At 44.4% G+C, this 24,334-nt stretch overlaps 1 protein-coding gene across 1 annotated transcript in view; it reads left to right on the top strand.

Annotated features, from left to right (window-relative positions):
* The window catches only part of ATP8A2 (ATPase phospholipid transporting 8A2), a 1,320,460-nt gene that overhangs the window by 512,180 nt on the left and 783,946 nt on the right, over nucleotides 1-24,334 (top strand). Inside the window, exons 20-22 of the mRNA XM_063951698.1 lie at nucleotides 7,871-7,940; nucleotides 17,130-17,214; nucleotides 22,518-22,657. Of these exons, the coding sequence (XP_063807768.1) occupies nucleotides 7,871-7,940; nucleotides 17,130-17,214; nucleotides 22,518-22,657 (295 nt within the window). The remainder of the gene's footprint in view (nucleotides 1-7,870; nucleotides 7,941-17,129; nucleotides 17,215-22,517; nucleotides 22,658-24,334) is intronic.

Below are 24,334 nucleotides of genomic sequence, written 5' to 3'. Positions count from 1 at the left end.
GGTGTAGGTAGCTGGGCGGGAGGATGTAGGTAGCGGTGTGGAAGGGTGTAGGTAGCTGGGCGGGAGGATGTAGGTAGCGGGGAGGGTTGGTAGCGGCGCGGGAGGGAGGCTGGGTGTAAGTAATATCACTTACTATTACGTGGGCGGCAGCCATGGACACACTGAACGCAGCGACATTTCAAATGAAGCGCCGGCCGCCAGCCAACCAGAGCTGGCGGACCGGCAGCCAATCAGGGAAGCGGCCGCAGCAGTCGCTCCTGATTGGCTGCCGCTGCTGCGGCAGCTTCCCTGATTGGCTGCCGGTCCGCCAGCTCTGATTGGCTGGCGGCCGGCGCCACATTTGAAGTGCCGCCACGTTCAGCGTTTGTCTATGGCTGCCGCCCGCCTAATTGTAAGTAGTATTACTTACACACCCTCCCTCCCGCACATGCGCAGTGTAATCCCATGAATCCCGGGATTGGAGCATCCAATCCCGGGAATCAAATCCCGGCATTTTTAGGCCCAAATCCTGGGATCCCGCCGATCTCGGGATTGGCCTCCCTATATATTACCATTACTACATACATGCAATATAAACGCATATAAACACTCTGATTAGGAAGAGGTGCCCAACACAGCTTAGAATAAATAGCACAAAGCATAACTGTACAATGTCCTCATTAGTCCCGTGGCAAGACTAGGCTTCCTGAACTTGAATTGACTCCATCCCATTACCTTTAATATCTTCTAGGAAAGTCCAGCTAATGAGGAGCCCACATCCAGGCCCTGCTGCCAAACAACAGTCACGAGCAATACGTCTTCACTGAGCAAAAATGTGTGTTTGTTTAACATTGAAGGTCGTCTTGTTACTTGCACCGCAGATCTACTTCATAGACCATACCGTTCTTCTCAGCCTGTATAAGGTGGAACTGTAATCTCCACATGTGATTGTAGTTTAGAACATAAAATAATTAGGCAATTAATTTCTTAACTACTTGTCTGCTGCCAAATGACGGAAGACAGCGACAATATGTAACCTAATGTGGAAACAGGCTTTCTCATGGTAACTTCCTCCAAGCTTGGACAGCCATGATAGAGCAGGATAGAGTTGATCCAGCACCGCCTCCTCTTTCCCAACATTTATCTCTGCATTAATAGGTCACTCTGAATAGTGATGTTTGCTATCTTGCATATCAGTGAGCATAAAATGACTATTACCAGCTATCTGTTACTAAGGAAATGGAGGTGGGCTGGATAAAGCCCGTGTGCTCTGGTATGATCACCTCAAAATATAAATTAAAAGTGGAAAACAAAAATAGTCAACATATAACCCTAGGTTCCACCGCAAATTCCCAAAGTTATGTCCCCTTTCTCTGTGACATTGATATTTTGCGTGAATGTCTTGATAAGTCATGTGACCCGTTGAAGGAAGGTTTGTGCAAATCCTTAAAAAATTCAGAATAAACAAGATAAGAGATGCACTATCTTCAGTAATAAGTCTCTTATAAAAGGCAAAAATCATTTAATGAGCAAATACAATAACACATATAAAATCACACAGTAATGTATAAAATAAAATATATGAAATACCAATAATGAATTACCTGAAATAATAATAATGAGAATAAAAGGCAAACAGAACCTAAATATGAGGGGTGTGCAATACATTTCTGGATGCACAAAAAGTATTATATTTACAAACTGTGAACATTAAATTTTTTTAATGCATTTGCCAGAGGAGTCTATGCAAAGTTGCATGCACTCAAACCACATGGTGAAGAAGCTGTACCAATCTTCTACAAGCTGGATGAAGGTCTCCACTGCAGCTTCCGGTGACTCAAAACGAATCCCACGCCTCCTGCACTTGACTTGTGGGAACACAAAGAAGTCACAGGGGGCCAGGTCTGGACTCTACGGCAAATGACCAAGCTCCTGGATGAATTCATGGGCCAGAAAATCTACCACTTTCTGGTCTTGTGGACAGGTGCATTGTAGTGATGGAGAAGGGCAAGAGTTCTTGGACGACACCTGGAAATGGTTTCCAGCACTTGCGGCAGTCATTGATTGGCATACCAGTCCCCAGTAACGGTGTGTTGCTGTATGAGTGACTAGTGTTGGCTGTAAAAACATCTGCTTGGCCACACTGCACTCACGACGGAACGTCTGTGGCAGCACACCCCCGACTGGGATCCACTGGGCTAACTTTTGTTTGGTCTCGAGGTTGGAACTGTGATGGGGGGGGGGGGGGGTACATTGCCACTGATGATCTCCCAGACATAGTTTGAGTGACTGCCATCAAACCTGGCCGGCATGTTGCGTCACCAAGTCACCAGAGCCTCTTTCTGCTCTTGAGTCAGCCGGTGGGCCACCTACCATGCAGAGCCTTGCTCAGGGCAAGCTTTTCGTGGAGTATGAAGTGGATGGATCCCGATGTAAAGCCTATCTCCTTCTCTAACTGGGCCATAGTCACTTTGGTGTCCACCTGAACTATGGCCCGCATAGCAGCAATGTTGTTCTTGGTGACGGCATTCACAGGTCGGCCGCAGGGCTCCTAGTCTTCCAGGGACCATCTCCGATGCTGATATTCTGCAAACCACTCAAACACAGGGTTCAGTATGGTGCTTCCTCCCCAAAAAGCAGCTCGCATTCGGTCAAAACTCTCCTTCTGTCGCAGACCACTCTTGTAGTCGTAGAAGATCATGGCTCTCCAGTGGCTTCTGTTAAGTTCCATAATGAGTTTGTGAAGGAAGTGAACATGCTGACTTCTTCTGTGTGCAGTGCTGCTTATATACGGTTCTGTGCCTTGACATTTAACTTTAGTGAACTTTAGTCAGCTTTTACAGTCGGACTGTGTGTACTCTACCTATGCACTGCACATCCAGAAACTTATTACACACCCCTCGTATGCCCTACTCCCCCGACCAATCTCTGGCCTAGTGAAATACTATAAAAAAAAAAAAAAAAAAAAGCTCATTAGGCACGCGCTGACTGCAAATAATAGGAGGGTGATGGACTAATCGGGTGTTTTTTAAACTTGAAAAATAAATAGTAATAAAGTGGAAATTAAAAACATTCCTTTTATCAATACCATGAAATTCTAAATATACATGAATACATCATAGTGTAGTCTGTTTAAAATCAATGGTAAAATGCTTTATACCAATATGTAGTCAAATAATGATATCTGAGAAAAACTGCTTTAATTACCTAAGAAAGCTGGAGTGGCAGTGAGAAGTACTTGGACCTGTTTAAATGAGCAAAGCCATTCAAATTTGCTAAGGTGGTGGAGACCTAGGGGTATATTCAATTAGGGTCGAATCCATTCCGACATGCATTTGTCAGAATGGATCCGACAACCCCTATTCAATCTCATCTCAATTTGACTTTTGAAAAGTCGAATTGAGATGAGGGACCCAGAGGAGGAGAGGGGGGAGCTGCAGGGAGACCAGAGGGGACAGCCGCGGGCAGACGGAGGAGAGCAGCGCTGCAGGAGGATGTCACACAGCCGCCAGACCTCACGGCAGTGTCCACCCGGCTCCAGCAAGCATGACCTCACTTGCTGGAGCCGGGTGGACGCTGCCGTGAGCGGCGCGGCTGTGAGACATCCTGCTGCAGCGCTGTGCTGTAGCGCTGATCTCCCCTGTTTGCCCACGGCTGTCCCCCCCTCCCTGCGGCTCCCCCCCCCCCTCCTCCTCTGGGTCCCACATCTCAGTCCGACATTTTTTTATGTCGGACTGAGATGGTCGTAAACGGGGCTAAATCCTGTCGAATTTGGCCCCGTTTCACTCAAAAGTACGTGAATCAGCAGCTATACCGCTGATTCACGTACTATTCGACAAGTCGAATTCCACGACTTGTCGAATAAAAACTGCTGGGACTGAATAGGTCGAATCACGATTCGACCTTAAAAAGTCGAAAACTGCCGTCTTTTCGACAGACGGCAGTTTTCGACACCAATTGAATATACCCCCTATTGTTTAATAAAGGTGCCTGCAATTACCTCTGAAGGCTGTAAATAATGCTGACATCAAGGGAGCATATAGGATTTCAAGTAAAAATATATTTAATACATCTAGTAAAGAAACATACAAGTGGTATCATATACACGTCATGTGTCAACTTTGGATTATATCTACAACAATGTCAGAGTGGTCACCCTACCAGATGAGGACAGAGGATGGGCAGTTGTGATAAGGAAACTCCAGAATTCCCCAGGGCCCTGCAGTCTCTGGTAAAGTCGCTCCTGCTTCCCTCCACAAGGCAAACATGTTTCCAGACTATAGACATGCCTTGAGAAGAGACTTCTATAGTCTTGAAACATAAATGCATCTGCTGAAGCAAAGTACAGTAACTCCGTTCCGAGTTACTCCCAAACAAAGACTCTATACTATGCTTCATCCTATCACCTGCCCCAATACTGTTGTCGTGGGGAAAATCATGCAGTAATACTACATTACTGCATACAGGGAATCATCACATTGCAAAACCCATCTTTATATAGCCAATGTCTGGATTGTTACATCTGACACTACATTTACCATAAGGCGTTGCATTCCGATGGCAAGTAGACAAAACTGAGTGAATTCTCTTACCTGGACAATTAGAGTTAGTTGTTGAAGACCCCAGTCTAGTATATAAGTAATACATCTAGTCTGGTAGTTAGTATATAAAGCAAGTCTGGTAGAATTGACCTAAAATCTGCCAGCTGGTGTAGAGATGGCTTCCAGACGTGTGGTAGCATGTGTGTAGTAGATATTAATCTGGTGCCTAATATACAGTATAGCAGACTTCCAATCAGGTGGAGAGTGTATAGCACAAAACTGAGCTAAGGGCCTGATTCAGACCCTGTCGCTGATGTGCAAAAATCGATGGGAAGCAATTTTTGCAGATCTGCGCGTCCGGTGGTACACGCATGTACAAGGTCCTAAACTGCGTTCTCTTCAGAATGCAGTTTAACACCTGGAGGGGACGGGAACGGGGCATGCAAAAGATAATCCATTATGGTGAATATTATACAAAGCAGAGCCCATTACAACATACAGGGTGTAGTATGGTATGTCGGCGGCCGGGCTCCCGGCGACCAGCATACCAACGGCGGAATCCTGACTGCCGTCATACCGACAGCGTGGTGAGCGCAAATGAGCCCCTTGCGGGCTTGCTGCACTCGCCACGCTGTGGGCACGGTGGCACGCTATGCGCGCCACGCTATTTATTCTCCCACCAGGGGGGTCATGGACCCCCAAGAGGGAGAAAAAGTGTCGGTATGCCGGCTGTCGGGATTCCGGTGCCGGTATACTGTGCACCATGATCCCGACAGCCGGCAAACTGAAGACCACCCCAACATACAGGTCAGTATGGTGGCTAGTGTAAAAGTAGACCAGGTCTACTACAAAAAGCATTCCACCAGTCTGGTGTCTAGTATCTAAAGTAATCTGGTGGCTCATGCAGTATATAACAGACCTTTAGACTGCAATGTATTGTACAGTATATCAGCCCTCTAGTCTTACTGTCTGTGTATTCTTTTTACTAGCATACAACAGAGTTCTAATGATTATCAGATCAGTAATATGGAGGATAGTGTACAGTATAGTAGATCTCTAGTTAGTGACCAGTATATATATCAGACCTACAATGTGGTCTCTGGTCTAATTGCAGATCTACAGGCTTATGATGAGTCTATTTACAGAACTCCAATCGAATGGCCCATACATAAATCGGAAAGCACTCCCACCCCATTATACACTCTCCCCTCACCACTGCTCAGTGCCTCTGCTTTACCACTCGTTAACTCCTAGTAGACCGCTCTCAGCGGCTGTTTTATTAGTATCAGGATATGGAAGCATCTTGTACAGTGGACTCCAGCGGCCAGTAAGAGATCAATGTAAACCGCTCCCCGCATTTGACTATAAATGAATCGGAGCCACCTGCAGCTCTCTCCTAGATGTAAATGGGTAATGTCAGCTCTAAGAGATGTTTGCCGCAGAGTTGGGGCCTCACATAGAAAACCTTGGTAGCGTTATTGGTCCAAACAGTTGCAGAGAAGTTTTGTGACCATATAAAAGTAGTGCACATACCTTGCAATATAGGAGACACTGGAATTCGACCGTTTTTGGATTCGACACAATTCGTCCGTCGAATCCTGGCTGCCGGGACCCGAATTCGACATATTCAATAAAAAACGGATTCGACAGTCCCGCTGTCGAAAAACGGACCAATTGACGATAGTGTGTGTCCTGGATTCGACTTCATGGACAGCACAAAAGTGTAAAAAAAACTGAAAAAAATTGCGTGGGGCCCCCCCTCCTAAGCATAACCAGCCTCGGGCTCTTTAAGCCGGTCCTGGTTGTAAAATTACGGGGGGGAAATGACAGGGGTTCCCCCGTATTTTAACAACCAGCACCGGGCTCTGCGTCCGTCCTGGTGCCAAAAATACGGGGGACAAAAGACGTAGGGGTCCCCCGTATTTTTAACACCAGCATCGGGCTCCACTAGTCAGAGAGATAATGCCACAGCCGGGGGACACTTTTATATTGGTCCCTGCGGCCGTGGCATTAAATCACCAACTAGTCACCCCTGGCCGGGGTACACTGGAGAAGTGGGGACCCCTTAAATCAAGGGGTCCCCCCCTCCAGCCACCCAAGGGCCAGGGGTGAAGCCCGAGGCTGTCCCCCCCCCCCCCCATCCAAGGGTGGTGGATGGGGGACTGATAGCCATGTGTCAGAAAAAAGAATATTGCTTTTTGTAGCAGAACTACAAGTCCCAGCAAGCCTCCCCCGCAAGCTGGTACTTGGAGAACCACAAGTACCAGCATGCGGGGGGAAACGGGCCTGCTGGTACCTGTAGTTCTACAAAAAAAAAACAAATAAAAACAGTACACACACACCGTGACAGTATAACTTTATTTTATATTGGTGTAATTACTTTTTTATTAAGTGATGCAATTTCCTTATAGCTGCATAACTACCTAGTAACTAGTTAGTAAAGTGCACAAGTGTAGCTCCACCCTCCAACTGGAGCCCCAAGACAAATGGCTGCAAGCAATAAAGTTCTGCAAATCTGTTTTAGTTTGCCACATAGTATGGCAGTGGTAGGGGTGACAGTCGGGTGTGGATCATTAGATCTACACTAAAAAGGTCTACAGTCAATAGGTCAACCACTAATGGTTGACAGGATCAAAAGGTCGACATGGAATAGGTAGACATTAGAAAAGGTCGACAAGGCCAAAAGGTCGGCAGAAATAGTTGACACATAAAAGGTTTACACATTTTTTAGGGAAGGGGGGGGTCTACACATTTTTTGTCACTTTTCTGCCACAGAAAAGCCCCATTAGTGTGCGCCATGCTTTGGGGTAGGTGCCTCGCTCTGCGATCGTTGCGCACGGCACAGGTTACTATTCCCAATCATTGTCCATGTGGATGGTAAAGTATGAAAAGTTGAAAACATTAAAAAACTTGTGTCGACCACTGTCATATCGAGCCTTTTAACCTGTCGACTTTTTGAACTGTCTACATTTTGCAGGTTCACCTTTTCACCATGACGACCTAATGCATGTCGACCATTAGCAATAGACCTATTGACTGCAGACCTTTTAGTGTAGAGCTATAGACCGGATACCGTGACAGTCAGTGGGTAGGGACTAGAAGCCATGTATTGTCTGCTGTGTATTCTACTTTTTCATGGGGAATCTATAGCTTCCAGTCTTATTAATAAAATAAAATAAATATATACAGTATATAATATGTATTGTTTCAAAACATACAATTGTGTATTTCCAGATACAGAATCCCAGACAGTCCCAACAACAGCGGCATGCATTTACAGTAACAGTGATATATTTGCTTATAACCCTCTCTCCCCAGTGACAGGATTTTTTCTTGTTTTGTGTCTTCAGCAACAGAAAGAGGATGTCTGTAATCGTCCGCACTCCATCAGGACATCTCAGGCTTTACTGCAAAGGAGCAGTAAGTTTCTATCTTTTCTGGTGTTAGTTGTTCCAAAATGGATTTGTAATCTACAGTGTGTTTTCATTAGCACTATGGGGTAGATGTATTAACCTGGAGAAGGCATAAGGAAGTGATAAACCAGTGATATGTGCAAGGTGATACATGCACAAGCCAATCAGCTCCAATATGTAAATTAACAGTTAGGATCTGATTGGCTGGTGCGCTTATCACCTTGCATTTATCACTGGTTTATCACTTCCTTCTCCAGGTTAATACATCTGCCCCACTGTTCTGTAGTAACTTGACTGTTCATGAGGCACTGGTAAAGGACTTCAAACCCCATTACAGACAGTTGCAACTCCAGTATCTCCTTCCACCTGTTAAGGGCAGCATCTTCATGGGATCAGATATAGGTACAGTAAAAAAGAAACAGTAAGTGTCAAATCTAGGGACGCAGTCATTGTTTTAATGTGATAATTATTAATAAGGACAACCAACAGCCTTTAAATGATTGTCACGTTAAAACACCGGGCAGACTCGCTGGAAACTCATTTCCCTCATAGTCAGTGCTCTTTCATATTGAATACATTTGAATTGTGTACTTTTTTTTTTTAAATGGCTAACGTAGGGGCATTATACTGAATATATACAAGAATTGTATTTTATACCTTTTTATTTTATGACAGTTGTATGTCTAGGACAATTATAGCTAGGACAAAGAGAATCTACAGTGTAATTACAATGTAGATCCATTGGGGTATATTTACTAAGCTCCCGATTTTGACCGAGATGCCGTTTTTTCATCAAAGTGTCATCTCGGTCAATCTCGGTCATTTACTAAACACTAATCACGGCAGTGATGAGGGCATTCGTAATTTTTTTCTAGTTCAGGTAAAAAATTACGAATGAATACACCATCGGTCAAATTACGCCTGTTTAAGTATGAATCTCGGTCATTTACTAAGAAGTGCAAAGCAAAAAAACCCAAAACACTGCCGTGAAAAATTACAATTCGTAAAAAAGTCCTTAAAAAAAACAGACCTGCTTTTTTTATTCGTGATTTGAGATGCATGCAGGGATCCATGAGATCCGTGCATGTATATCAGTGGGAAGGGGTTGGAAAGTGCTTTTTTTTGCCAAAAAAAATTGCGTGGGGTCCCCCCTCCTAAGCATAACCAGCCTCGGGCTCTTTGAGCCGATCCTGGTTGCAGAAATATGGGGGAAAAAATGACAGGGGTTCCCCCATATTTAAGCAACCAGCATCGGGCTCTGCGCCTGGTCCTGGTCCCAAAAATACGGGGGACAAAAAGAGTAGGGGTCCCCCGTATTTTTAAAACCAGCACCGGGCTCCACTAGCTGGACAGATAATGCCACAGCCGGGGGTCACTTTTATACAGCGCCCTGCGGCCGTGGCATCAAAAATCCAACTAGTCACCCCTGGCCGGGGTACCCTGGGTGAGTGGGGACCCCTTCAATCAAGGGGTCCCCCCCCCCCAGCCACCCAAGGGCCAGGGGTGAAGCCCGAGGCTGTCCCCCCCCATCCAATGGGCTGCGGATGGGAGGGCTGATAGCCTTTGTTGTAAAATAAAAGATATTGTTTTTAGTAGCAGTACTACAAGTCCCAGCAAGCCTCCCCCGCATGCTTGTACTTGGAGAACCACAAGTACCAGCATGCGGCGGAAAAACGGGCCCGCTGGTACCTGTAGTACTACCACTAAAAAAATACCCAAAAAAACACAAGACACACACACCGTGAAAGTATAATTTTATTACATACATACACACATACATACATACTTACCTTATGTTCCCACGCAGGTCGGTCCTCTTCTCCAGTAGAATCCAAGGGGTACCTGTTGAAGAAATTCTACTCACCAGATCCAGTGGTCCAGGCTCCTCGGCAAATCCAGGGATAATCCACGTACTTGAATAAAACAAAAAAACGGCTGCCCGACCACGAACTGAAAGGTGACCCATGTTTGCACATGCGTCACCTTTCCACGAATGCCAGAAACCCACTTTGCCTTCTGGCTAAGTGGGTTTCTTCAGCCAATCAGGGAGTGCCACGTTGTAGCACTCTCCTGATCAGCTGTGTGCTGCTGTCCTCACTGACAGGCAGCACGCGGCAGTGTTACAATGTAGCGCCTATGCGCTACATTGTAACCAATGATGGGAACTTTCTGCTCAGCGGTGACGTCACTTTAGGTCAACCGCAGGGCAGAAAGTTCCCATCATTGATTACAATGTAGCGCATAGGCGCTACATTGTAACACTGCCGCGTGCTGCCTGTCAGTGAGGACAGCAGCACACAGCTGATCAGGAGAGTGCTACAACGTGGCACTCCCTGATTGGCTGAAGAAACCCACTTAGCCAGAAGGCAAAGTGGGTTTCTGGCATTCGTGGAAAGGTGACCCATGTGCAAACATGGGTCACCTTTCAGTTCGTGGTCGGGCAGCCGTTTTTTTGTTTAATTCAAGTACGTGGATTATCCCTGGATTTGCCGAGGAGCCTGGACCACTGGATCTGGTGAGTAGAATTTCTTCAACAGGTACCCCTTGGATTCTACTGGAGAAGAGGACCGACCTGCGTGGGAACATAAGGTAAGTATGTATGTATGTGTGTATGTATGTAATAAAATTATACTTTCACGGTGTGTGTGTCTTGTGTTTTTTTGGGTATTTTTTTAGTGGTAGTACTACAGGTACCAGCGGGCCCGTTTTTCCGCCGCATGCTGGTACTTGTGGTTCTCCAAGTACAAGCATGCGGGGGAGGCTTGCTGGGACTTGTAGTACTGCTACTAAAAACAATATCTTTTATTTTACAACAAAGGCTATCAGCCCTCCCATCCGCAGCCCATTGGATGGGGGGGGACAGCCTCGGGCTTCACCCCTGGCCCTTGGGTGGCTGGGGGGGGGGGACCCCTTGATTGAAGGGGTCCCCACTCCCCCAGGGTACCCCGGCCAGGGGTGACTAGTTGGATTTTTGATGCCACGGCCGCAGGGCGCTGTATAAAAGTGACCCCCGGCTGTGGCATTATCTGTCCAGCTAGTGGAGCCCGGTGCTGGTTTTAAAAATACGGGGGACCCCTACTCTTTTTGTCCCCCGTATTTTTGGGACCAGGACCAGGCGCAGAGCCCGATGCTGGTTGCTTAAATATGGGGGAACCCCTGTCATTTTTTTTCCCATATTTCTGCAACCAGGATCGGCTCAAAGAGCCCGAGGCTGGTTATGCTTAGGAGGGGGGACCCCACGCAATTTTTTTTAGGATTTTACTTTGTTTAATTTAAAAAAAAAAAAAATACGAACCCCAGCACGGATCACACAGATCCGGCCGAGATTGATTGTAAAAAAAAAACGGCAGTGTTTTGCTAATCACTGCCGTCAAATTAGGTAAAAAAACACGAATGACATCGACATCGGAAGCAAAGAAAAATACGAATACAACAGCTTAGTAAATTAGTCGTAATCAATTCAAAAAGTTGCAGTTTTACACTGCCGATGTCATTCGTGATTGAACTTTGACCTATTTTCGGAAATTACGAATCTTAGTAAATATACCCCATTGTCTTAGCTATAAACAGCCAGTATATACCCTTTTAAAGTTTACCACCACATAGACCTAGTGAGGCAGCCATTCTGTCAGTTTTATAGTAATGATTATTAATTCCTTAAGAAACAGTGATATCACTGAGGCAGTTTTTGCTTCAGAAAGGACATTGATGAGTATTGATAGGCTACATATGTCATCAAGAAGACTGGATCAGTCTTTAAAATTGCTGCCAAAATGCTTTAATGCCTCATGAGTTCTTATTGGTAGGCTACGTTCTCATGAATATTATTTAATACTGCCTCCACAATGCCTGTCTGCTCTGTATGTATAGGTAACAATGCACAGTAGCCTATGGTCCTTAATTATAAACAAAGTAAGAAAGGCCTCTTCCTTGTTATCATCTGGGGTTCTAGAACTCACAGTAGTTCCTTGTAGTGACTCCAGCAGCTGATGACCTCCACAGTCGCTTTGTGAGGCAATAATGCGTTAGCTGGAATTCCACCGACCAGGGCTTTGTCAGGTAATGCATGGTCTCTCACAGCCCTGATCAGCGTAAACAGCTATCGGAACATCTCCTGCTCACCACCTGTTTAGAAGGCAAAAACGTCCCAGTATACAATGGCTGATGATACGTTTGATCCACAGAAATATTTAATAGTTGGTCATTCTGACCACTACAACATTGCAAATAGCAACTGAAGGCAGGGAAACAAATATAGGACCTAAAACGTACATAGGTTTATTTGCAGTGTGTTCTACATATGTTTTGTCAGAAACTATTCTGAATAGAGCAATTGTTTCTACTTTTACATTGATTACTATAAGAGCGATCCGTTGTGGTTATTCGGCTTAGATACAATGAGGTATCAACCTTATGCTTGTGTGCAGCTGTCTTAGCAATGTGAATGACGGAACAGGCACATTGGGGCTTAGAACTGTGAACCTAAGTCTCTCGTCTTTTCACCTGTTGAAAATTTAATGGATGAAAGACAGGTTTAAATAATGCTGTGTGTACATAGCCATAGCGCAAATGCTACAGCGGCCATATTATCAGAATCTGAGATTATTGACTGAATTGCCAAGCAACGCTGTTTGAACATATCCTGTCATTTGTAGTTTTAATATGTGAATTTCAAGGTAATGCAACTTTAAAAAGTACCAAGATATTGTTACTTTTATTAATAGAATTATTGGCCCAATCATGTGCTTTAAATGTCTGAGTAAAAATATCCTAATTAGCAGCTATCTATAAAGCAATTAAATACAACGTGAATAGGAATGAGCTGTACTGTAGAGAGATATACTTTAAAATTAAAAGTGACTTATATAAATAACATAATAAAAATAATGGATGCTCCAGAGGAGGCTTGTGAGTGTGTTTCCCAGAAATCAGACCACAAAAGCCAACCTGTTCCCAAGCCATCACATTTCCACCATGCCACAAAGCATTGCATTACAGTTACTCACTGCATGCTGGCCGCTCCAGAGCAGTGCTCTATGTGATTTAATGTGTGATACAACTATTACTTTAACCACCTTTATAGGATATAACGGCCTCTGTGTGTTAGTGTATGACTAAAACACTTGCTGACTTTGGGGAAATGGGCAAATATCCTTGTATATTAGTGGTGTGAAAGTGAAGTTCACATCAGGGTCTCTCGACCAATAGCGGTTTCTGGCCTTCATCTATGTACAGTACATGGCCATTTTAACAGTGATTTGCATTGACAGAGTCAGAGTTCCATGACTGGATTGTGATGGTGGTAGATCATAAAGAGCACCTGTTGCTTACAGACATTGGAAGCAGCCATTGTTTGGTCTTAGGCCACAGTAGCATGGTCCAAAAAAATGCAAAACAAATTGTTAGGGACTAGTGAGGTGTTCATCACCTCTGTTCATGAGGCACTGTTTCTTTTTCAATGCAGCCATAGGCTGATGGGATTATGGATTCAGCCTTTGAACTGGTCCCTTCACTGAGCATAGGTGACAAGTGGTTTATGGCCATCAGAATGTGGGAGATCACCTGGAGTTTGTCATGTAAACCTCATTAGTAACTGTTGTAGACTTAACACATGATTAGAATTATCATTTGGGAGGCTGGCAGGGAATGCTGGGACCTACCGCCTCACAGTAGCTGGAGAGCCACTAGTTGTCTAAACCTCCTTTACCTCATGTGATATTCATAGAGCATAATGAAGTAAATGCAGTATGGACCAAAATGGAAAACAGCGATCCTAAGACTGCAGTATTTTGCCTCTATAGGGGGAATTCAATTGTTTATTCACACCCAATCTCCTGTCTAAAATGACGGGAGATCGCGGGGCGATATTCAGTTCCCCCCCACTTTGTGCGCTGATCGGGCCCATTACTCTCGGGTTTAAGTGCGCAAAGCACCTAATCCCGACTAAAGTAATGGGCGCAAGCGTGAAAAGGTTCGTTTGGGCACCCAAACGGATCTCTTTACGTTCATTTTATCTTGCTACCCCCCGGGGGCAGCAAGTTGAAATTAACTTCTTGCGCCCATCGGCAGCAACATTTGAATCGCTGCCAGCGGGCGCTCGCGATAAGGATTGAATCCGGCCCTATATCTTTTCTGTATGTTCTGTGCTGAATGGAACAGGAACCCCATAAATGTGCATTAAACTTCCTAAAGACAGCATGTTCATGGCATGTCCAGGTTTCTATAATACGGAAGCAATATGTACTGCTGATGTGAGGAGGACGGTGAAAATTATGAGTAAAGTGTTATATATACGATGTTACGATGTTAAAAGCTGGAGAAATATGGACTGGTTTTGGGGTCCATTCATGAAGCAATGTAAAGAGTGGAAAAGTTGCCTATGACAACCAATCAGCTGCTTTGTATAATTTTATAGTATGCAAATGATAAATGTTACTTCAATGCTGATTGGTTACCATGGGCAACTTCACCACTGGCTCACTTCTCCACACTTCAGTGCTTCATGAATGGACCCCAATGTCTGGAGAAGTCCTGCATTGTACAATGACTGCAAGCCAAAGAAAGAACAATGGGGGTCATTCCGAGTTGACCGTAGCTGTGCTAAATTTAGCACAGCTACGATCATCTTCCCTGACATGCAGGGGGCGCCCAGCACAGGGCTAATCCGCCCTGCATGTCAGTCCGCCCCCCCTCCCCCGCAAAAATATAAAAGCATCGCACAGCGGCAATGCTTTTGTATTTGTGGAGCAACTCCTGGCCAGTGCAGCTCCTGCGGCTGGCCGGGAGTTAATTGTCACTGGTCGCAGCGGCCTGCGTTGGCCGGACCGCTCCCCCTAAACGGCGGTTTAACGCTGCCGTCCAGCCCCCACCCACCCAGCGACCGCCTCTGTCTCGCTAGGCAACGACGGCTGCCATGCGCCGGTGCACTGCGGCGCTGGCGCATGCGCAGTTCCGACCCGATCTCTGCACTGCGGCCAACTGCAGCGAGCGATCGGGTCAGAATGACCCCCAATAACCGCACACAAAGTGCTAACTTCTTCACTATGTAACTTTCCGGCTTAACAGCTAAGTTAATTGATGATGTTAGATATATTCTTATATCCCTTATTCAGTTTACACTACTAAATGATGGTGTAAAATGAAAGTTATGCCAGGAACATGCATTTCTCATTACTGTCTTTCATTCTGTAACAAAAACAAATATGACAGAGTGCTGCATGTAAATTATATAGGAATGCAGCGCAGCCTGTAAGTGTACAATGACTAATTTAGATGAACTGTTGGATGAAGTGGGTTTTTGTCCTGTAACAGATAGGGATGTGCATAATTTATTCTGCCTAGAAAGCCCCACTCTAGTGAGATTGCATAGTGGCCATAAACCATCTTTATGGGTAACCACCCTGCACATATTATTATTACATGTGATTTATATATAGGATTTGTACTGTGTGTCACAGTGACTTATGGCTCTTGTAGACCTGATATAAACCAGAGGCAGCGTACCAAAGAAACTCTTCTGTCTCTGTTTTAATTTGTCTCTAAGACGAAGATAAAGATCCTATTTCCATTAAGCATGTTTCACGTATATATATCAAACCTATCAGGACACTTCCCAGCCATCCCCTTCCAGAATCCTATACATCAGTATAATGCCTTATTCATAGCCAGGCTTTGGACATTCCAAGACGTTGGCTTCTTTGTTTTATAATAAATTATTGGACTACATGGCATATTCAGTTAATTAATTGTGTTTGATGGATTAAACGGATTGGGGAGTGATTTAATAAGATAATGTAGTTCAGTGAGAAATATGCTAGATATAATGGCGGCCTATTGTGAGATGTTCTAGAGTTGTAGGATACTAGGGACAGACTTACTGAAAGAGTTTTGGGTTGTTGTTTAAATCGTAAGTTCCTGCATATTTATTGTTTTTTTTTACCCGGTTAATATTTACTAAATTCAGTTTTTGACCCCAATTTATCGAAGCTATTTAGTAAGCTGTGCGGCCCATCTGAGAGAGGGACTGTCCCCACAAAGCACTGTGCCCATTTGTAAAGCTGCTAGTGTAATGCTGCAATGCCCTACTGTGCATGTGTGGGCCGGTTGCACAGTCCATCTGCCGGGGGTGGTGGTGGTGGTGGGGGGGGGGGGGGGGGGCAAAAGAGTAGGCCAGAGATGTTCAACATTCGGCCCTCCTGATGCTGTTGTACTATATATCCTAGCATGCCCTGTCACAGTTTTGCTATTATGGCATGCTATTCGTTGACAGGTCAAGTTGGGATGCGTAGTTCCACGCCATTTGGAGGGCAGCATGTTGAATACTCCTGCTTTAGCCCATACGCTGCAGCAGCTAATGCCATCTGAAGATGGCGCTAACTAATCCAGGGCCGGTGCAAGGTTTCTCGGCACCCTAGGCAGTACTTCAGTCTACTGCCCCTAACCATCACCAGTCCTGCAGATGAAAGTGTGACTTACAAGTTCCACAACCACCACTTGCATAAGGTGCTACAAGGATGTTTCTTTCAGAGACATCCCTAATGTTGTTATAGGCAGACTCAGTGGCGCCCCCCCAGTTCCCAGCTCCCTAGGCAGCTGCCTAATGGTAGAGCTGGCCCTGAGCTAATGGTGCCACGTTAGGCTTTTCAGAACCTCATAAATGGGGCCAGGCCACAAATAAAGGCTTATTAGTCTGCCTAACACAAGTGGTATCTTTGGCATTCTTAAATAGTCCCAATAATTATATAATACTGACACTTTTCTGCATCTTAAGTAGGGCACATATAATGAACCATTATACCTCAGATATTAGTGTCATTCTATTATGGTGTGTGTGTAAAGGGCCTGCACATTGTATTTTATCTTTGGTGGATTAATAAAGAGAGATATATGTTGTTTCATTTAAGTGATGTGATAAAATACTGTAGTTTTTTACCTAAAATGTTGTGAAGAGCACCTACAATTTTTATACATTGTGGATTCATCCGCGTTTTAGACTGTATCATTATTAATGGAAATACAGGCTATCCATTCCCAAGTACCTGGGGCCTCTAAGATATTGTTCATGAAGTGTCACAGTGATGTCATACCATGACATGGCTGCCTCTGTGTGTGATAAAGGTCATGTACGATTGTGCAGGTTTTATGACTATTCATTCTCCAATATTTGAATGTTCATTTAGTTTTCTTTGTTTTTAAGGATAATGTTATATTTGAGAGGCTGTCAAGAGAATCCCAGTACATGGAACAGACCTTAAACCATCTTGAACAATTTGCTTCCGAAGGTAAAACATGTTGTCATGAATACTGCTATTAAGTCTTGTTACTGATGTTTGCATTTTTTTTTCTTCTTCATTATGCTCAAAATGAATCCGCTTCTGCTTTATGATCATACCTGACTTCCTGACAGGATCTGGGAGCAAATATGTATCTTTAATAAGAGAAAAACAAGCAAACATTGGACTACACAAATCGCAATGTCTCCGATCTCTCATTGGGGTCGATTCTATTCGACAACTTAAGAATAGCGCCGGGAATTAGCTCCCGACGCTATTCAATTCAGCTCCAGTTAAGTCGGCGATGTCCCGTTCTCGCCGACTTAACAGGTAGTTTTGTCGGGAGAACGGGCAATCTCCGACTTAACTCCCCGGCGCGAGGCTGATTCCCGACAGAATCAGCCTCGCGCCGGCCGCGAGGCAGCACTTTTGTCGGGTTTCTTCTCTCATGCCCCCGGGGATGAGAGAAGAATTCCCGACAATTGCGGGTCACTAGCAGCTGAATTGAATAGTGTCGGGAGCTAATTCCCGGCGCTATTCTTAAGTTGCCGAATAGAATCGACCCCATTGTGTTTAACGTTTTTTTGTTTGTTTTTTAATTCCATTTCAAGTCGTAAAACACATTGGAATTAGCTTACTAAAGTGCGATTTTACAAAAGTACAAAAGTGAAGGTGTTAGCCATAGCAACCAATCAGATTCTGGCTATCCTTTATATAGCATATTCTAATAACTGATAATGTAGCTATAATTTAATTGGTTGCTATGGGAAATGCTTCCACTTTATACATTTGCGATTTAGGAGATGTATCCCATTGAATCAAGATTAAAAAAACTCTAAAATGGTGAACGGCTCGTGTCTCCCCCCCCACCAATATTTGAGAAGCGCCAAAGTCCTGTGTCATGGGGCGCAGTGTGGCTGCCATCTACAGTTGATACAGGCAGTGTCATGACGGAGATATTCGGCTAAATGCGTCATCGCTTGGAAAGTGATAAAATGGAGAGAGATAAACTACCAGCCAATCAGGTCCTAACTGCCATGTTACAGGCTGTGTTTGAAAAAAGGCAGTTAAGAGCTGATTGGCTGGTGCTTTTTCACTCTCCATTTTATCATTTTCCAAGCGATGACGCATCTAGCCCAATACCCTTTCCGGTTTCCCCACCTCCTCCCTCCTGCACCCAGCTCCAACCCCTACAGTGTGTGGCTAGTTACTGTGGGCTGACCCCTCCTCTTGGACCAGCCCTGTACCCTCCTCACCTCCCACTTCATATGTTCCTCCCCTCTTCCTCCTCAGCTCCCCTTTGCCCTCCCATCCTCTTCCCTCGGCGCACCCCCTGACCTCCCCCCATTTCCAACTGAGTACAGCTGAAAATATACCATGTAAAGTCTCATTACCCTCCATGCACAGCCTTAGCCAGGGTGTGAGCTATGGGGGTCATTCCAAGTTGTTCGCTCAGTAAATTTCTTCGCATCGCAGCGATTTTCCGCTTAGTGTGCATGCGCAATGTCCGCACTGCGACTGCGCCAAGTAAATTTGCTATGCAGTTAGGAATTTTACTCATGGTTTTTTCTTCGTTCTGGTGATCATAATGTGATTGACAGGAAGTGGGTGTTTCTGGGCGGAAACTGGCCGTTTTATGGGTGTGTGTGAAAAAACGCTTCCGTTTCTGGGAAAAACACGGGAGTGGCTGGAGAAACGGGGGAGTGTCTGGGCGAACGCTGGGTGTGTTTGTGACGTCAAACCAGGAACGACAGGCACTGAACTGATCGCAGATGCCGAGTAAGTCTCGAGTTACTCAGAAACTGCACAGAGATGTCTTTTCGCAATATTGCGAATCTTTCGTTCGCAATTTTAAGAAGCTAAGATTCACTCCCAGTAGGCGGCGGCTTAGCATGTGCAATGCTGCTAAAAGCAGCTTGCGAGCGAACAACTCGGAATGACCCCCTATGAGTGGATCCTATTTCTTCGTCTTCTGCAAAAAGTCACTCACATGTTACAGTTATGCTTTTGGATCACATTTATTATACACACTTTGTAGGAAATCACCTGAAAATGCAAGGTACCCTTAAAATGTAAGTATCACCTGAAAGTATTGCAGGGTTCTGCAGCAGATTTCAAAGATATCCGCTGCGCTTTCCCTGTTTCCCATCGCAATATCAATGGCGTTAGCCACTTTAGGCCATGGGCTACATATTGCATAATTTACAGGGTGAGGAATTTTCCGGATCCCTCTCCAGTAACAGCCACTGGTGCATGCGCTGTCTAATGACCATACATGCGCAGTAGGTCGGCAGTTTAAAGGAAACTAATCTCTGATGCGATCACTTTAGCTTACACATTGCTAGGGTGGGCTCCTATCGGAGCGTCTGTCCCTGGCGGTGATATTTAATACCACTTGGCCAAAATTAATTTCTTATTACCCGAATAGCAGCAATAAGAAATTCTATTTATCGAGTCTAAACTTCAGTAAACAGTAAATGAGCCCTTCAGGGGTAAATTTACTAAGATGGGAGTTCTGTTTAAGATGGGATGTTGCCCATACCAACCAATCAGATTGTAATTCTCATTTATCTAGCACCTTTTAGAATATAATACCTGGAATCTGATTGGTTGCTATGGGCAACATCCCATATTAAATAGAACTCCCATCTTTGTAAATTTACCTCTTAATGTTGTATTTTTTTTCTGATACACTATTATCTGCAAGATAGATAGATATCTCTGTCATCAAGTAGGTGGTGTGGCGAGCTGCCCCTAAAGGGGGAGACATTCAGCGATTTAGGGGCACCAAAATGAAATTATATCCTGCCCTACAACCAAAAAGGTTTTGGCGCCCCTGTGTACTATATACAATATTATTCCTATTGCATCTTACCTTACAGTTTCTCCATACCTAATGTAGGCTTCAAACCAAAGCAGGAAGAGATAAGCATTATTGTATATGAAACATAAATCTAAGGAATGACCACTTCTTGGATCAAAGTGCTGAGCCTGGGAATGAATCAAAGGGTTATCAAACTCTGACACTTATAAGTGTATTTAATTTATGTCATGTCTGATAAGTGGTGTTGTAGTAAAACTATTTCTCACCACATCTGCATTTTATGTACTCTGTGTTGGCCAGGCCGCAGCTAAAGAAAACAGAGGTTTAATGAACCCCGTGCACAGAGCATACTGCATGCCTCACACTGTGTGTGTGTGTGTGTGTGTGTGTGTGTGTGTGTGTGTGTGTTGTTTGTGATGTGTGTTTGTGTGTAGATTGATTTATTTAAGCAACATAACCAAGAACATTTAGATAAATCTACAAACACTTTGAAGTGCCTTCACTTTTTTGTTCCACATATTGTATTATTTGTTAAATGATATTTCTACTTCTGGAATTGTTCCGTAGAATACTCAAAGAGTACGTCAAATAGATTTCATATATATTGGGCTACTTTAAAAAAAAAAGTAAAAAAAATGGGGATGTGCAGTATATAATTGTGTCTGTGGGCCTATTCAGAGGTGGAGGCGGTTTCAGTTGTGACTACGTCTTTGTTACATCGGGACGCATGCACAGTATTGCACACATCGGGCAGCTTGAGACCAAAATCGCCCTTGCGTCCACCTCTAATTCAGGCCCGAAATGATGGCATAGCTTGCTGTTCCCCAACAGCGACTGTGCTACCATTAGGTGAGCCTAGGGTGCCAATGGTTTGGGGTCAACTAACTCACTGAATAAGTTATATAGGGGCGAATGCTTGAAGCTGTGATAACCCCCTTATTCCCCTTTCAGACACAGCCTGTAAAATGACAGGGGTTGATTGATTGTTATTTTATTTCTCTTCACTTTGTCTCCTCAAGCTTTGATAAATATGTGAGTAAAGGCATTTCGTGGTGAGATTGGCAATTTCTCCAGCAACTTTTACCTGATTGCTCAATAATGTCACTCCCTTAAACTGGGTACACACCTATACAATCATCAGGGCGATCATCCGATGTCGGAGTATGTGGGGGGAATTCAATTCCGGTCCCTCTGAGAGCAGCAGCGGAGTTTCCCTTCCCTGCCGCTGCTAACACTGTCCATCTGACTGGTCGCATTCTGTGTGACCAGGTTAGATAAAGCACTTGCTGGTATGGTCACATCTGATGCGACCATTCCAGGCAAGTGGTTAAAAAAATGTTTGAGTTTGGCCGGCATCCCACATGGCTGCCGAACCCGGGCGCTATTACCTCTTGCCCAATGTGTTTACATGTACACTCCTGTACATCATTGGTTCTCTACCCCTTATCATCTAGAACCCAAGCAACCAAGGAACAATGTGGTATTGTTCTTGGACTCCAAAGGGAGGCAGTTCCCAATAGAATGAGAAGTTTATTGTAAGCAAAGGCTTCCTAGGCCTGGGAACTCCCATGTGTCTCTTCTGTGTCTTTCTTGAACGACACAATTTTTCCCCATCACAGTGATGAAAAGTCTATCAGAAAGTTAAATTATGTCTATAACCTTTATGTATGAAGAAACCTATTTAACAAATGCTGGTGCCATATCTCCTGTCGCCATCTAAACCTGCTGTAAAAAAAAAAGTATGGTACTGTAAGTGATTTATTTTAGGGATCCCCACTGCTCAGTTTTTCTAGCTTTATTTAATAAAACTACTATGTATTATTTAGATGATAAATTATATTAAGTAAAATTATTATTTTTTTAGAGTCTGAATAATGTATACATCTCTGTATGTATGTATACACATTTCTAAATGTGTGTTATTACCACTGGCTTATCTATAAGGGTGCAGGATGGCTGCAGAGCTGCTGAAATCACCGGAAAAATGGCCGCCATGAATTGTGCATGCGCAGTAGTGATGTCCCCGGGAACAAGGAGTGGGCGCCATGTTCCCGGAGACCTGCGCAGTAGACTCCAAAGCACAAAGCCAAAGTCTACTGCACCACCAGAGAGGAGCGAGCCCGCACAGTGCACGGATCCTGCACTTAGACCCATCCCCCCTCTCTTAAACCACCCCTGCTGAGCACACTCACTTTCTCTTGTTCCAGCTCAGTCGTCTTCCCACTAGATTGTAAGCTCTCTGACGAGCAGGGCCCTCTCTGTCCTTATGTCTACGTTGATTGTGTCTACTTTGATGTTCCTGTTTTATGGAAGCTCTGTGTCCTGCCCTGAGCTGCACAGCTCTGTGTCCCCCTTCAAATGAGTGGCAGTAGTAATATATATACACTGATAATTACCTCATATAGAACATCATTTTGGTGTGAATATATTTTAGAACTTCCAAACCATAGAAACAGTTGTATTCATTTATATATATCTATATCTTAAGGCTTGAGGACGCTGTGCATCGCCTACACAGACCTAGAAGAGTCTGACTATAAGGATTGGCTGAAGATCCATAATGAGGCCAGTGTGATCTTGAAGGATAGAGCTCAGAAACTTGAAGAATGTTATGAGGTTATAGAAAAGGTGAGTAGTGCATAATCAATCTACCTTTGACCCTCCAGCTGTTTCTGTACTACAACTCCCAAGATCCTTAGCTGACATATGCCAAAGGTTTTACACCCCTGCTGTTAAGTTGACAAAAGTTTCTGAGCATGTTTCAGTTCCTCCTGATGGTCAAAGCCACATTTGTTCTAGAAAACGTCACAATATTGTCTATATACTTTCCATTGTTTTTGTTCGCTAAAATATTTCCACTCCAGGCTACAGGACCCCTCGATCCCTCCGATATTTTCTTACAATGACTGTCAGTGTAGACGGGGAACAGGACCACTTGAGTAGAGCACACTCCGGCTATTAGAGGGAGGCATGACATCACCATGAACCTGATATTGCAGCTCTGTGTGACACTATAACCCTTTATTACTCTATTGTAAATACGACAAAAAGAAAAACATTAAATATCTGAAATATCCTGCGGTCCCACGAGCATAGGGTTTAGCAGGGCAGACCTTCAGAGTTTCCTGAAAATATGAAAGCAATTAATAACTTGTATGATGATCCCACTAAACAGTTATGGATAGCTGACAGAAGGGCGCAGCGAAGGTGAAATTGAAGGGACTGTGGAATTAAAGCAGAGGTCGGAGTCTGTGTTATTAATACAGCAATTGTAGCTAAATTGGTAATGAGATCGTGAGAGAGCGGCCCCATCCTCACTAGCCTAATAACATATTCCTTTTAGGGATGTAAGTAGAGTTGCATGAGAGCTGGCAATGAAACAGAGAGGGGTCTGATCGTTTGCTGTATCAAGCAGAAACAAATTAAAGTATACTTGTCGCATAATATACGTAAGACCTGTGAAGGCAATTATTGCATGGATTGGCACACTCAGGGAACTCTGTTTATAGGGCCTGATTTAGACGCATTTGAAGCTGGGAAGGTGTGCTTGTGCACAAATATGTAAATGGTGCAGGAGCCTGGATTTATACTGAGATACACACTGGTGGTTTTGCTAATACCAGCGGCTGTGTACAAAGATGCAGCTACCTCTCCAAATGGTCCCTGACTGTCACTCACTTTGCAAATAAATCCTCTCTGTGGCTGCTGCCGGAAGCCCGTCACAGCACTTGCGCAGTGCGACGTAGACGCACACACAGATGCAAAAATCTCTCCACTGCATACTAAATTGACATTATGTACAGCTCTAAGTCAGGCCCATATCTTACTATAAACTGGTGACCTAAAGTAAAGGCAGCAATTGTGTGGACGAATAAGCATGGTCCGCCACGGACGCATTACAGGTGGGCCACTGGAGCGTGCCCAGGACATATGACTTGCGGAACTACCCCCTCATTCCATTCCCCGTTCCTAAAATCTCTCTGTTCATCATTGCTCTGCCGTGTAGAGCGGAATTGAACAGAACATACAGATTCACTTAGCCTCAATACACCATGCGGCTCGAGACACTTGTGAGCCGTGCAGAGAGATGTTGGGTCTGTTTCGTCCAAATGTGCGTCTCAATTGTAATGTGATGCAACAAAACCGCGCTTCATGAGACTGCACTGATTAATTTGATATGTGACACTTGTATATCTGTAACAATATGGAATAAGTTCAGCGCTTCAAACGGAGTGCAGCTAAAGACCTTATGCCCACCTGTATGACATCAGAATGAATGAGTTATACAAGAAATGTTAGGTCTTG

Source organism: Pseudophryne corroboree, chromosome 2, assembly GCF_028390025.1.
Source record: "Pseudophryne corroboree isolate aPseCor3 chromosome 2, aPseCor3.hap2, whole genome shotgun sequence".
In the NCBI taxonomy this organism is placed as follows: Eukaryota; Metazoa; Chordata; class Amphibia; order Anura; family Myobatrachidae; genus Pseudophryne; species Pseudophryne corroboree.
The sequence above is the reverse complement of the archived record's forward strand: the minus strand, read 5'-3'. Positions and strand labels throughout refer to the sequence as shown.